This window comes from Anastrepha ludens, chromosome 3 (assembly GCF_028408465.1).
Source record: "Anastrepha ludens isolate Willacy chromosome 3, idAnaLude1.1, whole genome shotgun sequence".
NCBI lineage: Eukaryota > Metazoa > Arthropoda > Insecta > Diptera > Tephritidae > Anastrepha > Anastrepha ludens.
Window position 1 is genome coordinate 120,446,652 of NC_071499.1, and position 14,042 is coordinate 120,460,693.

The 14,042-nt window shown below is 35.3% G+C and overlaps 2 protein-coding genes across 2 annotated transcripts; one reads left to right on the top strand and one right to left on the bottom strand.

The window, feature by feature from the left end:
- The first annotated feature begins 1,724 nt into the window (after window positions 1-1,724).
- Window positions 1,725-3,463, top strand: LOC128856736 (kinetochore protein Nuf2-like). The gene is made up of 4 exons (XM_054092049.1): window positions 1,725-1,962; window positions 2,039-2,493; window positions 2,571-2,858; window positions 3,218-3,463. The coding sequence occupies exons 1-4, from the start codon at window positions 1,850-1,852 to the stop codon at window positions 3,373-3,375; spliced, it is 1,014 nt and encodes a 337-aa protein (XP_053948024.1). The 5' UTR covers window positions 1,725-1,849; the 3' UTR covers window positions 3,376-3,463.
- Window positions 3,464-13,131: 9,668 nt separating this feature from the next.
- Window positions 13,132-13,892, bottom strand: LOC128858927 (uncharacterized). Its single transcript, XM_054095516.1, has 2 exons — window positions 13,518-13,892; window positions 13,132-13,457 (listed from the first exon to the last, which is right to left on the bottom strand). The coding sequence occupies exons 1-2, from the start codon at window positions 13,634-13,636 to the stop codon at window positions 13,172-13,174; spliced, it is 405 nt and encodes a 134-aa protein (XP_053951491.1). The 5' UTR covers window positions 13,637-13,892; the 3' UTR covers window positions 13,132-13,171.
- Window positions 13,893-14,042: the final 150 nt, after the last annotated feature.

A 14,042-nucleotide genomic window follows, 5' to 3' on the forward strand; every position in this document is an offset into this window, starting at 1 on the left:
GCTTTAGGATGAGTGGAAATTTGGGAGCAACAAAGAATGCTGTATTTGATAGAAAAATTGCACAAGGGACGGGAATTCAACTTAAACCCTAAACAAACGATCTTCAATTCCATTACGAATGCCAAAGCTTTGTTGTTGTCGTTATTGTTATAACAACATAAAACATTTCCCATACATTTGCAGAATCCTGCTGAAGTGAAAATTCTTTGCTGGGTTCAAATCCAGATCGCTCCGTTAAAACCAAGCTTATACATATGGTAAACATACTGCTTCGACACATTAGTGATTTTGTTTTGGTATCATATATGTACTTTGGTTTTGTGAAAATGTCTGATTATGTGCCGAATAATCGTCATTTGCGGGAAGTGTTGAGTTTCATCTTCATACGAAAAAACAGCGGCTGAAGCGCATCGAGAGCTACAAAAAGTTTATGAGATGCTGCTTTAAGTGAAACAACGTGCCGAGATTGGTTCCGTCGCTTCAAAGACGGTGATTTTAATGTTGACGATCGTCCACGTGAAAGAAGGCCAAAAACATTCGAAGACGCTAAATTGGAGGCATTGCCCAATGAGGATCCCTGTCAAACGCAAGAAGAGCTGGCTTCAGTATTAGGAATTACCCGTCAATCCATTTCCAAGCGATGGCATGCTTTGGGAATGATTCAGAAACAGCGGACTTGGGTTTCTTATGAGTTAAGCCCAGGTGATGTTGAACGTCGTTTTTTCGGCTGTGCTCCAGCGGCAAAAACGGAAGGGTTTTTTTCATCGCTTCGTGACGGGTGATGAATAATATATTCATTACAGCAATCCAAAGAAAAGAAAGTCATGATGACTGCCCGGTAATGCTTCCATGTCGTTGCATCGGCCGAATATTCACGCTGCGAAGGTTATGCTATGTATTTGGTGGGATCAAGTTGGTGTTATTTATTATGAACTGTTAAAACCAAGCGAAACCATCACTGGGGATCGGTATCGACTTAAATTGATGCGATTGAGCCGAGCACTGCACGAGAAGCGGCCGCAACACGCGGAGAGGCATGAAAAAATGATTCTACAGCATGACAACGCTCGGCCAAACACGTTAAAACCTACCTGGAAACACTGAAATGGAAAATCCTACTCCACCCGCCATATTCTCCAGATATTGCACCGTCCGATTATTACCTGTTCCGATTGATGGCACTTGGTCTAGCTGACCAGCAGTTCCAATCATATGGATACCTCAAAATGAACAGTTTTACCGCGACGGTATAGGAGATCTACCAGAAAGATGGTGAAAAGTAGTAGCCAGCGATGGGCAATACTTTCATTGATTCACATTTTTTCAGAATAAAGTTGTATTTTGTCAAAAAAAAAAAAAAAAAAAAACATCGAGAACTTAGTTGCGCACCTAATACAAAAAGAATCGACTGTTGGGAAGTTATAGCTTATAGCTCTGGGTCAGCCTGATTACTGAGGCAATTTCCTAACTAAATTTTAATATGCAAAACGTCACAAGTATTTGAGCATAACTTTCAAATATTTTGGCACGCTTTGGTCTCACTTATTGCTGGTAAGCCCCACCAAAAAATGAATGTGCTTTCGCGTTACTTATTTACTCCATTAAACAATCAAATCACCGAAAGTATTGCAATTATTTGAATACGCACTTCACCAGCATGGAAAGCCACCCAGTGATTTCGTTGTCAAGACAACGCGAATTAATAAATTTGAATAAACAAGCTAAGGCAGCAGTCAAAAAATTAAATTGGGAACGTTTTTCTGAGGCCACATATGTACATATTTTTTATTGCTATTTCAAGTTTAAAAATTTGATTGCCGCTTAGCTTTTTTATATTGAATACTGAAAAATGCCACGTCTCAAACCTACAACAAAAATCGATGTTATCGGTAATTTGGATTTGAGTCCTGAGAAGGCGGTTGGCGATTACATCGAATCGAAGCAGCAAGATGCGTATTTCGTGTGAGTATTTTTACCGCTAGTTTGACTACTGTTTATGCTATATGAACTTTGCATTTTTCCTCCCCCAAACTAAAAGAAAACCGCCAAATTGGGATTCGGCAGGCGACTCCATTGAATTGCTTTACATACGCAATGAACGCGAACATTCGGCTATGCTGCGCCTACAAGACGAAATGCTTGAGAATTCTAAGCGTCAGGCGGCAAGTAATGCCAATCGCATACGCAAACTCTATAAAATACAAGCAAATTTGCGCAAACGCTTCGTAGAAGTGAACAGTTTTATAAAAGATTGTGATGATAAAAAACGCATAGCAGAGAAGAAAGTGGCAGAAGAAACGGCACTACATGCAGAACTAACGGAAAATATTGAAAAATTTAAGAGTGCCATATCGGAGCTGAATGAATTTCGTGATGTGCTCAAGACGACTGTGAACGAATTGGAACCATATGAGACCGTTATACAGGAGGTGGTGGAGAAGTCTGAGTTATTTGATTCGGTGAAAGATTGCATGGATCGCTGTGATGCGCTGAGTATGTTTGGGTGCTTCCTTTTGTTTTGGTTTTTTTCTTTCTTTTTATTCCATAAATTTCTTGTATTGTGTTGGCAGTGTTGGCTCAAGTTGAAATTTCACGTTTGGAGCAGGAAAAATTTTTAGAAATCGAAGAAATGCGTAAACGTATGGTGAAGGTGACCAACGAGGCAGCGCTTACGGTGTTGGGCTTGAAAAACGATTTGGCTGAGCTGGAACGTTCATATAATCAGGCGCGCAGCGAGTGTCTGCGTTGGGAGCGTATTTTGGCAAATGCAAAAGATTGTGTTGCAACGAATGAACTCAATAAAGATCGTGCGTTGGATGGTATACGCGATATTTATCGGATGTTGCGACGCAGACAAGGTGAGTGAGACAACAAGTGCAAATGAAGGCGATAGGTGACAGGCCTTTTCCGGAGTTTTTGTTGTTGCAACGGCATAAGAATTCCTCATACATGTTTGGAGAATGCTGCTAGGGTGGCAGTCCTTGGCCGGGTCGTTACGATAACGTTGAACCCACTATCGTGAGATCGTCCCGAGTGTATGAGCTAATTGAGAATTATACCAAAGTGAGATCAGCAACTGCTAAGGATTTGCAGATACTGTTTTCATAGAAGATAAGAAAGATTGTTAAAAATAATAATTTTTTAAGCAAAAAATTACCTGTAAACTCATTCAAATGAATATTTAAATTTAAACATAAGTTTGCGTTGCCATTTTCAGGACGTGATCCCGCTTACCAACGTCACGAGGTCGAAAAAGAGTTGGATTTTATTAAAGAAGAAATTGAAATGCTGAAAGCAGTGGTCAAAGAATGCAAAAAAACACGTGCCAGCACTAAACCAGAAGGTGGTGTCGAAAAGGTTGAGGGCAAATGCTAATCATTGTCATTATAAATAAAGCAAAATATCACAACAAATCAATTATGTATTAACACTTTTTAGCACTGCAATAAAATAAAATAAGATAATGGGCAAAAAAAAAAACAAACATATGTATAGATAAATAAAATAATAAACAGAGAAATATCCTAACTTGATAAAAGGTAGAGGAAAAAACGCTATTAAGGTTAGGTTGCTTGTTTAAGGCACCTTTCTGATCTAGAATTTCGAAAAAATCGATTTTTTTATGTTATGACAGTTTACACTTTCAAAAATATACTTGCAAATTTTTATATTGAAATTCGTTGTAGTTTAGACGTTACAGTCTTTTAAAACGGGACGGTTTGGAGTACGACGCCCAGATATAAGCGCGTTAACCCTGTTTTTCTCGAAACTATTTTTTCCGAGTTGGCTTTGGTAATTTCTCAAAAAGTACTGAACCGATTTATTTGAAATTTTAATATGTTATTGAGTAGACTAGTGGCTCTCGCGGGTAGCAGACTTATACTTTTATAATCAATTTTTCTATTTTTTATGAGCGAAAACGTGAAAAAAAACTTTTTTTTTTGTTTTTCCAATAAACAGATACAATATCTAGAATTTTTTTTTTTGTAAATCTGCCGCCCACCATAACGACATATCTCCTGATGAATAATCGACCGAATTTTTTCAGACGCACCTGAGCAGCGCAATCAGTTACGCCAGTGGCATGTGCTACGTCAAGGGAAGCATTTTTTTTATTATTGTCATTGAAAAAAATTTTTTTTTGTTTTTTGTAAATAAAAAATTGATCTTATGAATAAAAATACTTTTCAATTGATACCGATTGGGTTTCTTCAATTTTCATGTCTCAAGACCATAAAGGTTCCTTAATACGGCAATAAAAAATAAATAAAAAGACCAAAAAACAAAAAAACACACACATATATAAATAAATAAAATAATAAACAGAGAAATATCCGAACTTGATAAAAGGGTGAGGAAAAAACGCTATTAAAGTTAGGTTAGGTTAGTCAGGTTGTATGTTTAACACAACACACTCGGTGACCCCTCCATTTGTTTTCCTACCCCTAACTGAGTTGCTTAAACCACTTAGATCTTTTCAAGAAGGTAACTAGTCGCTCCAGTGAAACATTTTTAAAATTTCCCAGGTTTTCAAAGAAATACTCGCCAAGATATTTGGCACGCCTACTTTGAAGAGCAGGACATTCAATTTCTTCTTCATCTCCACAGCTCCTCCAGAAGTCATTGTGAGGTACACCCATTCTATTTGGTAGGGTGCCAATAGTGCAGTGACCCGTTATAATAGCTGTGAGGACGCTGGTAGTTGATCTGTTGAATCCAAGCAGACATTTTGTCCTTTTAAGATTCAGTTTTGGCCAGCGGGCCTTGGAGACCCTGCGTTAGCAGTCAGAGACCACCTTTTATTGCCTTCCGCGATTACGCTCAGGCCAATCGCAGTGTATTATAACTCGTTTAGAGGAATGCTTGTGTGCTCTACCACTCGCTGAAGGTCCAGCTCAGAGCCAATGCTAATGCTATTAAAGAAAGAGGGGAAAACGTTATTAAAAAAAAAAGAAAATCATAAAATGCTCATCGTTTTAAATTTCAATAATTAAAAGTGAAACAAAATATAGGAAAAAAAATCGGTGCTGTGAGAAATAGGAATTACAATGAAAATAACAATAGAATAAATAGAAATAACAATCAGTCATTCATTCATCAGTAATAACAGTCATTAAAAACAAAAGAATAATTTTTATATATAAAAATGAATGTTTGTCTGTATGTCATCGATGAACTCAAAAACTACTGGACCGATTATTATAAAAATTGGTATATATATGTATTTTTCCACGGAGAAGGTTTGTGGAATATGCTCATTGATGCCACTTGCCACCAGGTGGCGCTACAGAGTAGCAACTCCTGCCCCGTTCAACTCTTTTGGATAGTGGCCGAACAGCGTATTCAGCATTGAAACTACAAAACACTGAGGCACCAACATGCAAGTCCATCGATAATGTTTGGCGTATCCACCATTCTTTTTCCACCATAAATCCACCACGACTTTGCAACGGAACCAGACTCTCAGTCAAGAAAATGATAAACAATGTTATCTAGGCAACAATTTTGACTGAAAATTCAAAGGTGAAGACGTAATGTTGCCACGTATCCCAATGAACTCGACAGATATGCCATTCGAATTCAAACGTTTACAATTCCCGGTGCGACTCGCTTTCGCAATGACTATTAACAAAGCACAAAAACAATCGTTACAAGTGTGTGGATTAAATTTAGAGAATCCATGCTTCTAACATGGATAGCTCTATGTGGTTTGCTCTCGTGTCGGAAAGCCTTCTGATTTATTCGTCTACGCACCAGATGGAAAAACAAGAAATATTGTGTATCCTACAGCACTTCAATAAACATCGAATGAAGCTAAACTTTGTAATGCAACAATTTTTTCGAAATAAACAAAATCAATAAAATGGTTTAGAATGAATTAAATACACTGTAGGTATAGAAAAATTAAAAAAAAGGGTATAGGGGAAATTTCCAATACACCCCCAAAATCTCATTTTTTGGAAAAAAAAAAAACGTTTTTCAGTGGGTTCACTTCTAACTTTGCCAATTTCCATCCGATTTCTTATTTTGTTTTTTAGTTCCAAAGACAGTGTGTTCATAATTTTTTTAAATTGAAAACTGACCAGACTGTAGTTTTAAGTTTTTGGAATTTTTTGTTTTTTTCCATTTTTTCAACTTTGACATCATTTTTACGATATTATCCGATATTGAGGATTTTTTTTAGTACACTATTTTATAGTAAATTCAATTTTGCGTCGAATGAGCTATATTTTACTGTAATTGGATGAAAATTCATAGAGTTGTGTGAGTTTTAAGATTTGTTTTTTTTACTAATTTGGTATGTAGGTATAACTGACGCTGAATAGGAATTAGGGAATGTTTTGATGCGTTATTATAGATACATAATATTTATTGGAGTTTATATGTATACATAAGAGTACGGTGTGGTACGGTACTGTACTGCATAGAACAGAACTGGTTAGAACTTTCGAAGATATCTGAAAAATACTGTTTGAACCAAGATTCTTTGTTGAGTCTCTTTTATTTGTATTATTAATACTATAAAGTGGCTGATTATTATTTGCCACTAATGTGCAGCGTAGTTTATAAAACGAAATCCTTTTTCCGCATTTTTGTATGCTGCTATTGTCTCCTCCAGCGTTATAAATTTGCTTCAAAGAATTTCTATCATCAACTTTAGCCGACTAGCGAGATTCTGAAATCTCCCTACAGCATATTCCATTGTTATTATGAACACACTGTCAAAAAGGCTTGCTTTGGTTCTTTCGAACTAAAAAACAAAATTAGAAATCGGGTGAAAATTGGCGAAGTTAGGAGTGATTGTTCACATCAACCTACTGAAAAACGGGTTTTTGGCCATAAAATGAGATTTTGGTGGTGTATTGGATATTTCCCCTATGCCATTGTTCTTAGTTTTTCTATACCTACAAGTTGTGCTAGGTCTCCATAAAAGTATAATATCACTGTCTCACAATGACATTTGTGTACTGATTTTTCTTTAAAGTTATTCTTAAATTTATTTTAGTTTTGGCGTAGCAACGCGCGCCGGTTACAGCTAGTAAATAATACAAATAAAATTTAATAACTTAAATATAATAAACAAAAGTACAGCGAAAAGTGGTTGCAATGGTCCGCACAAGACTGTAGTGCTAATGATGACGATGCAAACGAAACTTGAAAATAAATTACATATTAAAGAAATAATAAAGAAAAAAATAAAAATAAAAATATAATAACTGATACTTTTATCAAGTGGGCCACAAAATTAACAAAGTGAATATTTTGCAATGAATTTCAGCCAGGACTGAGTTATATCATCCAGAAGCACACTCAGAAAATTTTGTTGTAAAATTCTAAATAGTTTTTGTTTTATTAACTATCGAATTTTTTTGCAGCGCTTGAATAATTATCACATTTCTCGTAAAGTAAGTATCCGATTACAACGATTTTTCAACTGCAGACTGATAAAGGGTGATATTTTCCAAAAACGTTATTTTTGTTCCGAAACTTGATGTTTTGTTGTTGTAAATAATTTTTTTTAATAAACAATTAAAAATTTAACTAATTTCTGCGCCTCTGGGATGAAATTTTTTTAAGGATATTAACGTAATAAACATCTGTGCATTTATGTATGGAAAAAAATGCGTGCAATTCGAAAAGGATTAATTACAATTAATTTTTTTGTGCCAGAATGCGCGCTTCGACTTACGCGGACGCGCACGAACACACAAACGGCGACTCGCGGGCGGCTTGCGAAAAACCGTGTTTCGGACACGTCTCAACGCGATATGCTTGCGTAGGATCAGTTTTGCCGGCATTGTCATTAGTTGTGTCTAGTCTCCTTCCGACTGCTGTGGTGATGTGTTTCGGTGATAATAAAAACTGTGATTTATGTAAATCGCGTACGTTAATGTGTACAAAACTAAGTATAGACTAATACAATGCCAAATCCAAATCGTTGTTGTAACCCTCTCGGAAAACAAAACCAGAGTCGTGTTTACACAAATCTAGTCCGAATAAGTGACCAAAATGCGAAATTTAGTGAAATAGCTGGACAATTTGTGTGCCGTTCTTGCAGGACATCTTTATACCAAGGAAAAGTTGTATGTTCCACATACTTGTTAAAATACCGTATTAAGTGTACTTATAATTATAAATGCATCATTTACAGGTTGGCCTAACTTTCAAAAATGATCCTCCGAATCCCGTTGAAAATTTCCCTAACGAAATTATTACTACTGAAGATAATGATCAAGAAGATCCTAATTTCACTTGTGCGGCTGTTGATAACGAAATAAAAATTGATAATATCAATAATTTACTAGAAAAATTTGTTTTAAAACATGATTTTCTCGCGAAATCACAAGCACAGTATTTCGTCGATATTAAAAAGAATGTGATTGAAAAAGAATACGTCGTTTGCCTTGATTTCTCCGAAAATTACGCATGTCGTGTTCAAAATTCTGTGCAATCAGAATACTGGAACATAACGCAGGCAACAATACATCCTTACGTTGTGAAGCATTGGAACATGACAGTTCCGCAGTCAATTTGTTCAATTCTAAATTGATTCAATATTTGATTAAACAGTTTGGTAAACGAAATGTGAAGAAAATCTATTATTTTTCCGACGGGGCGGCCTCACAGTACAAAAACAAGTACAATTTTATAAATGTACTAATATATTTCACAAAAAGGATTTTGGCATCGATGCCGAGTGGCACTTTTTTGCCTCTGCACATGGGAAAGGTGCCTGCGATGGTATTGGTGGTGCTATAAAGAGAGATGCGTACCATGCAAGCTTGCGAGATAAAATCCCGGTGAAAATTACGGGACCGAAACAGTTGTATGATTGGGCAAAAGTCAATTCTAAGAAAATTAATTTTGATTACTGTAATAAAAAAGAACATGAAAATCACTCTAGTAAGTTGAAAAAGCGCTATTCCAAAGCGCAAACTTTGAAAAATACGAGGCAGTTCCATTATTTTATTCCAAAAGATAAAAATTCCATCGAGTGCAAAATATTTTCCGCCCACGATCAATCTAAAATTACACTGTGGAACAAATTCAGGCTAGCAAAAATTAGGTCCATTCTGAGAGTGGCGGGTGAAAATAGAGGCGAAATTAGAAGACCCGTATCGCGCCGTTTGTTTATGTTAGTTCGAATTTTTTTTTAATCGGCCTTCGAAGTTTGCAGTCAAATGCCGATTTTCAGTATATTGTTTATATGGTTTTTTGGCTATAACTCGTCGACTAATTGATATTTTTTCAATCTGTAAAAGCCAAATTATTGCTAGAGACCTGTGCAACAATTACAATTTTTGAAAAAATTGATTTCGAAAATTTGTATGGTACTTATGAGGCAAAATGTTGGAAAAATTATTTTTTTTTTGTTTTTTGAAAATACAATATTTTCAACAAAACTAAGTCTTTTTTGCATTTTGTGTGGTCTATAATATGCTTCTCAGTTTCTTAAATAAATGTAATTTGAAAAGAAAATTACGGGATTAAATACTTTGGCAGCTACTTAGACGAAAGTCACAAAATGTTCGAAAAATTAACGTTTTCCTTATTATTTCTTAATATCTGGCAAGCAACTCATTGTTTTTCGCTTTTTTTCTTATCTAAAATATAGTTTTCAATCCATCACATAAATATCATGGAAAAAAATATAGTATCAGTCGAAAATTTGTGCGATATACACACATTCATTACATAAAACTAATGTAAAAAAACCCAAAATAAAACTTATGTAGCAGTGTCAAGTGTCCAATTACCTTTACCGCACTCAGAATTCGTTCCAGTACCAACATACCGAAGTACTGATCTTCAAACAGGTATCAGTACTACAACCACCGCTGCTACACCCATGGATTTCTCCTCAGAATTCAACCCTGGTGAAGGTACATCCTATAAAACATCAAAGGACCCAATCCTAATAACACAAAACCAATTGGATGGAATTGTTGCAAATTTTTGTTTGACTCAGAAAAAATCAGAACGACTGGCTTCATTTTTGAAAGGAAATAATTTGCTGACGAAAGGTACAAAAGTAACAGCATATCGAAAACGCCAAAAAGAGTTACAAAAGTTCTTCAATGTCAATGATGCAAAAAATTTCGCTTATTGCAACGATATTGAAAAGTTAATGGAGGCGATAGGGTTAACCTATAAAAAAGATGATTGGCGTCTCTTTATCGATAGTTCACTAATCAGCCTAAAAGTTGTGCTTTTGCACAAGACAAATAGAATGCCTTCTGTTCTGATTGCGTATAGCACTGACACTAGTGAAACTTTCGATAAATTGAAAGACATTCTGGAAGTAGTGAAATATAACGAACACCAATAGCGCATTTGCTGTGACCTCAAAGTAATTTCCTTGATTACAGGCTTAACAGCATCTGGCCGTCCAAAATATCCGTGTTTTTTGTGCGATTGGGATTCAAGATACGGAGAAGGTATTAAAGGAAGAAACCAGTACAAACAACATAACTGGAGTAGTCGAATTGGGCGAAAATGGCCTAATGACAATAGGCTACACGAAAGTCTTGTTCCTGAAATGAAAATTTTGTTGCCGTTGCTCCACATTAAACTTGGCATTGCTAAAAATTTTTTGAAATGTATCGCAAAAAGACCAGCAGTATTCAACCGCTTGAAAGACATTTTCCCAGGACTAAGTAAGGCCAAAGGGGTTGTTAATGGTCCCGACATACGGAAACTAATGAGTCGTCAAGATTTTGAGCAAGTTCTGACAGACCGAGAATTAAATCATGGCTCGCATTGAAAGCAGTCATCAAAGGACTTTTGGGTAAAGAACGCGAAGAAAACTACAGGCAATCTGTTGCAAACATGTTGGCAGCTTTCGCTGAAATTTGGGTTAATATGTCATACAAAATTCATCTCTTGCATCAGCATCTTGAAAAACTCGCTCAACAGTTGCCAACTGAATCTGATGAGCAAGGCGAACGTCATCACCAAACTGCGCTTCCATTTGAAATAAGGTAACTATAGAGTGTGCATATTTTGAATTCCTAGATTTTTCTAATATCTTGGTCAGAGTGCACAATTTAAACATGTTAACGATTGAAAACTTTTTTCGTTTCAGGTACAGAGGAAAGAAATCTCCAGATGCGATACTCGCTGAAATTTGTTGGTGGTATAAAAACACCTTTGAAGAAGAGGAAGACGAGGAAACAGAGGAAGAAGGGGAAGGCACAGATGAAAATCCAGAATATCTGTTGGACGAAATAATTGATCTCTCTGATGATGATGACGATGACCAAGACATTAGAGAGAGCAGTGATGTTGATCCACAGCCGCCTGCTAAACGGCAGCTGGCCAAATTATTAATTTAATTTATTTTATTTTTCTACTTAAAACTTTTCATTATTAACATTTCAAAATTATATTTTTTTCCATATTTTTATATTTTCTTTTTCTATGTTTCTTCAAAACCAACACTGAACAAAATTGGTAAATAAAAAATGAGAAATAAATTAATATTAAGCTCAAAAAACGCAAGTTTTGTATTATGACTGTATACCTAAAGCGCAAATTATCGACTAAGACAATTTTTTTTCAAATGAAATTCAATAAAGAAACTGAGAAGCATATTATAGACCACAAAAAAAGTAAAAAACACTTAGTTTTGTGGAAAATATTTTCAAAAAACATGAAAAAAAATAATTTTTCCAACATTTTGCCTCATAAGTACCATACAAATTTTCGAAATCAATTTTTTCAAAAATTGTAATTGTTGCACAGGTCTCTAGCAATAATTTGGCTTTTACAGATTGAAAAAATATCAATTAGTCGACGAGTTATAGCCAAAAAACCATATAAACAATATACTGAAAATCGGCATTTGACTGCAAACTTCGAAGGCCGATTAAAAAAAAATTCGAACTAACATAAACAAACGGCGCGATACGGGTCTTCTAATTTCGCCTCTATTTTCACCCGCCACTCTCAGAATGGACCTAATTTTTGCTAGCCTGAATTTATACCCATTATGTAAAAACAAACTACATGAAAAGTGTAAAAAGCGTGAATGATTTTCATTTTTTCTCGAAATAACAAATGAATATGCGATATCTGTATAACTTTCTATATCTGTTTAACTTTTTGTGTCCGTCCGTGAATTGTTGTTGTTTTTCAGCGAGAAATTTTAAGGGCATTTGCTGACTGAACTTACAATGTATAGATCTGATATGTAAACATAAACGTTAGTAATAAAGAAATATAGGTATATGAAACCTTGCATGACAGCTTATACATACATTCCTTTGAATACATTTGATTTAATTATCATTACGCATTTCCGCGACAGTCAAAGCGCAAATTCTGTTATACGTAAATTATTTATATGACCAATCTTTAAAAACAAGTAAACACCAGTAATGCAAAAGTCGGCAAAACTGATCCTACGCAAGCATATCGCGTTGAGACGTGACCGAAACACGGGTTTTCGCAAGCCGCCCGCGAGTCACCGTTTGTGTGTTCGTGCGCGTCCGCGTAAGTCGAAGCGCGCATTCTGGCACAAAAAAATTAATTGTAATTAATCCTTTTCGAATTGCACGCATTTTTTTCCATACATAAATGCACAGATGTTTATTACGTTAATGGCCCCTATTATGAGTTGTATTCGATCTTCGATATTCGCTGGTTGTCGAAGATCGAAAATCGAATGTCAATTTGGTATTATGAGCGGTGCAACCCTATCGAAATTTTCGTTGTTTACCGAATTTAGAGTCGAATGCAATTTTGCTTTCGATCGTGTAGCGTATAGTGGGAAAACTTGTTAAAGTGTAAGTTGTTTGCGATTATTTATGGTTTTATAGTAACCAAATAATAAATATATACTAATTTTGTTAATATTATGCAGGGCGAAAGTCGTGAGTACCAAACAACAATTAGAAAGGCGAATCCACAATTTGCAAAAGGGATTTGCACCAAACTTCAAGCAGCAAAAAAATGGGAGGAATTTACAACGGAGCTGAATTGCTTGGGACCACCAGTGAGAACGGCAGCAAAATGGATTAAGCTTAATAATGGTTTTTTTTGTGATGTTTATAGAAATACATTTTCATATTTTTTTCGAATGACGAATAATTGAATAAAGAAAATTTATAACAAAAATAAAACAGAAAGTGTGGTGTAAAGGTTTCTATTTAATACTTTTTAGATTTTTCTATAATATTCTCAAAATTTCATTTCTTATGTTTTCTAATTCTCCGTTATTTGACTCCACTTCAATATCTTCAGCATCATCGTACACATTGGGTTGAGCAAGTCCTAGCATACCTTCATTACCAATACTCAATTGGTACGATCCCTGAGCACAAACTCGCAGAACTGTGGCTAGCTTTAAAATATTTGGAATCAATTTGGCTCGGGTGCACTGCTGCAACTGGTTTTCTGTACTGGACAGTAGGTTCACAAACGGCTCTTTAGATAATCTAAAGTTCTTTAAAAATCTGTAAGGAAATTTCTGTAATATTAAGTACGTCAACACATTTTGAAAGCTCTAAATTTACTCAGTGGAAGCCATTTCTAGGTGGTTGGATGCGTCCCTCAATTGTTTCCTACTTCTAGCTAGTTCCACTAATCTTTCATCGTCCGATGAATCGTCGAACCACAACTCCGTTGTACTCATTTTCACAAAAAATACTTTTTTTACCTTTTAAAAATAATGTTAGCAAAGAATTTCAACACAATCGGTTTTTCTTTTATTTTGATTTGCTGTATCAGCTGAGAAAAAATTATCTATTGTAAATGCGTCGAGCGATCGAAATTCACAATAGTCATATTCTTCAACGAATGAGCACCATAATACCAAATGAAAATTCGTTCGATCAGCACTTTCGACTACAGTCGAAGATCGAATGTTGCTCATAATAGGGGCCAATATCCTTAAAAAATGTTCATCCCAGAGGCGCAGAAATTAGTTAAATTTTTAATTGTTTATTAAAAAAAATTATTTACAACAACAAAACATCAAGTTTCGGAACAAAAATAACGTTTTTGGAAAATATCATCCTTTATCAGTCTGCAGTTGAAAA

Bases quoted from the DNA above. Each gene is read 5' to 3' on its own strand.
- LOC128856736 (XM_054092049.1), top strand. From the start codon at position 1,850: ATGCCACGTCTCAAACCTACAACAAAAATCGATGTTATCGGTAATTTG. The intron at 1,963-2,038 runs GTGAGTATTTTT...CCAAACTAAAAG, and splicing joins CAGCAAGATGCGTATTTCGT to AAAACCGCCAAATTGGGATT. The intron at 2,859-3,217 runs GTGAGTGAGACA...TGCCATTTTCAG, and splicing joins GATGTTGCGACGCAGACAAG to GACGTGATCCCGCTTACCAA.
- LOC128858927 (XM_054095516.1), bottom strand. From the start codon at position 13,636: ATGAGTACAACGGAGTTGTGGTTCGACGATTCATCGGACGATGAAAGA. The intron at 13,458-13,517 runs GTAAATTTAGAG...ATTTCCTTACAG, and splicing joins CTAGAAATGGCTTCCACTGA to ATTTTTAAAGAACTTTAGAT.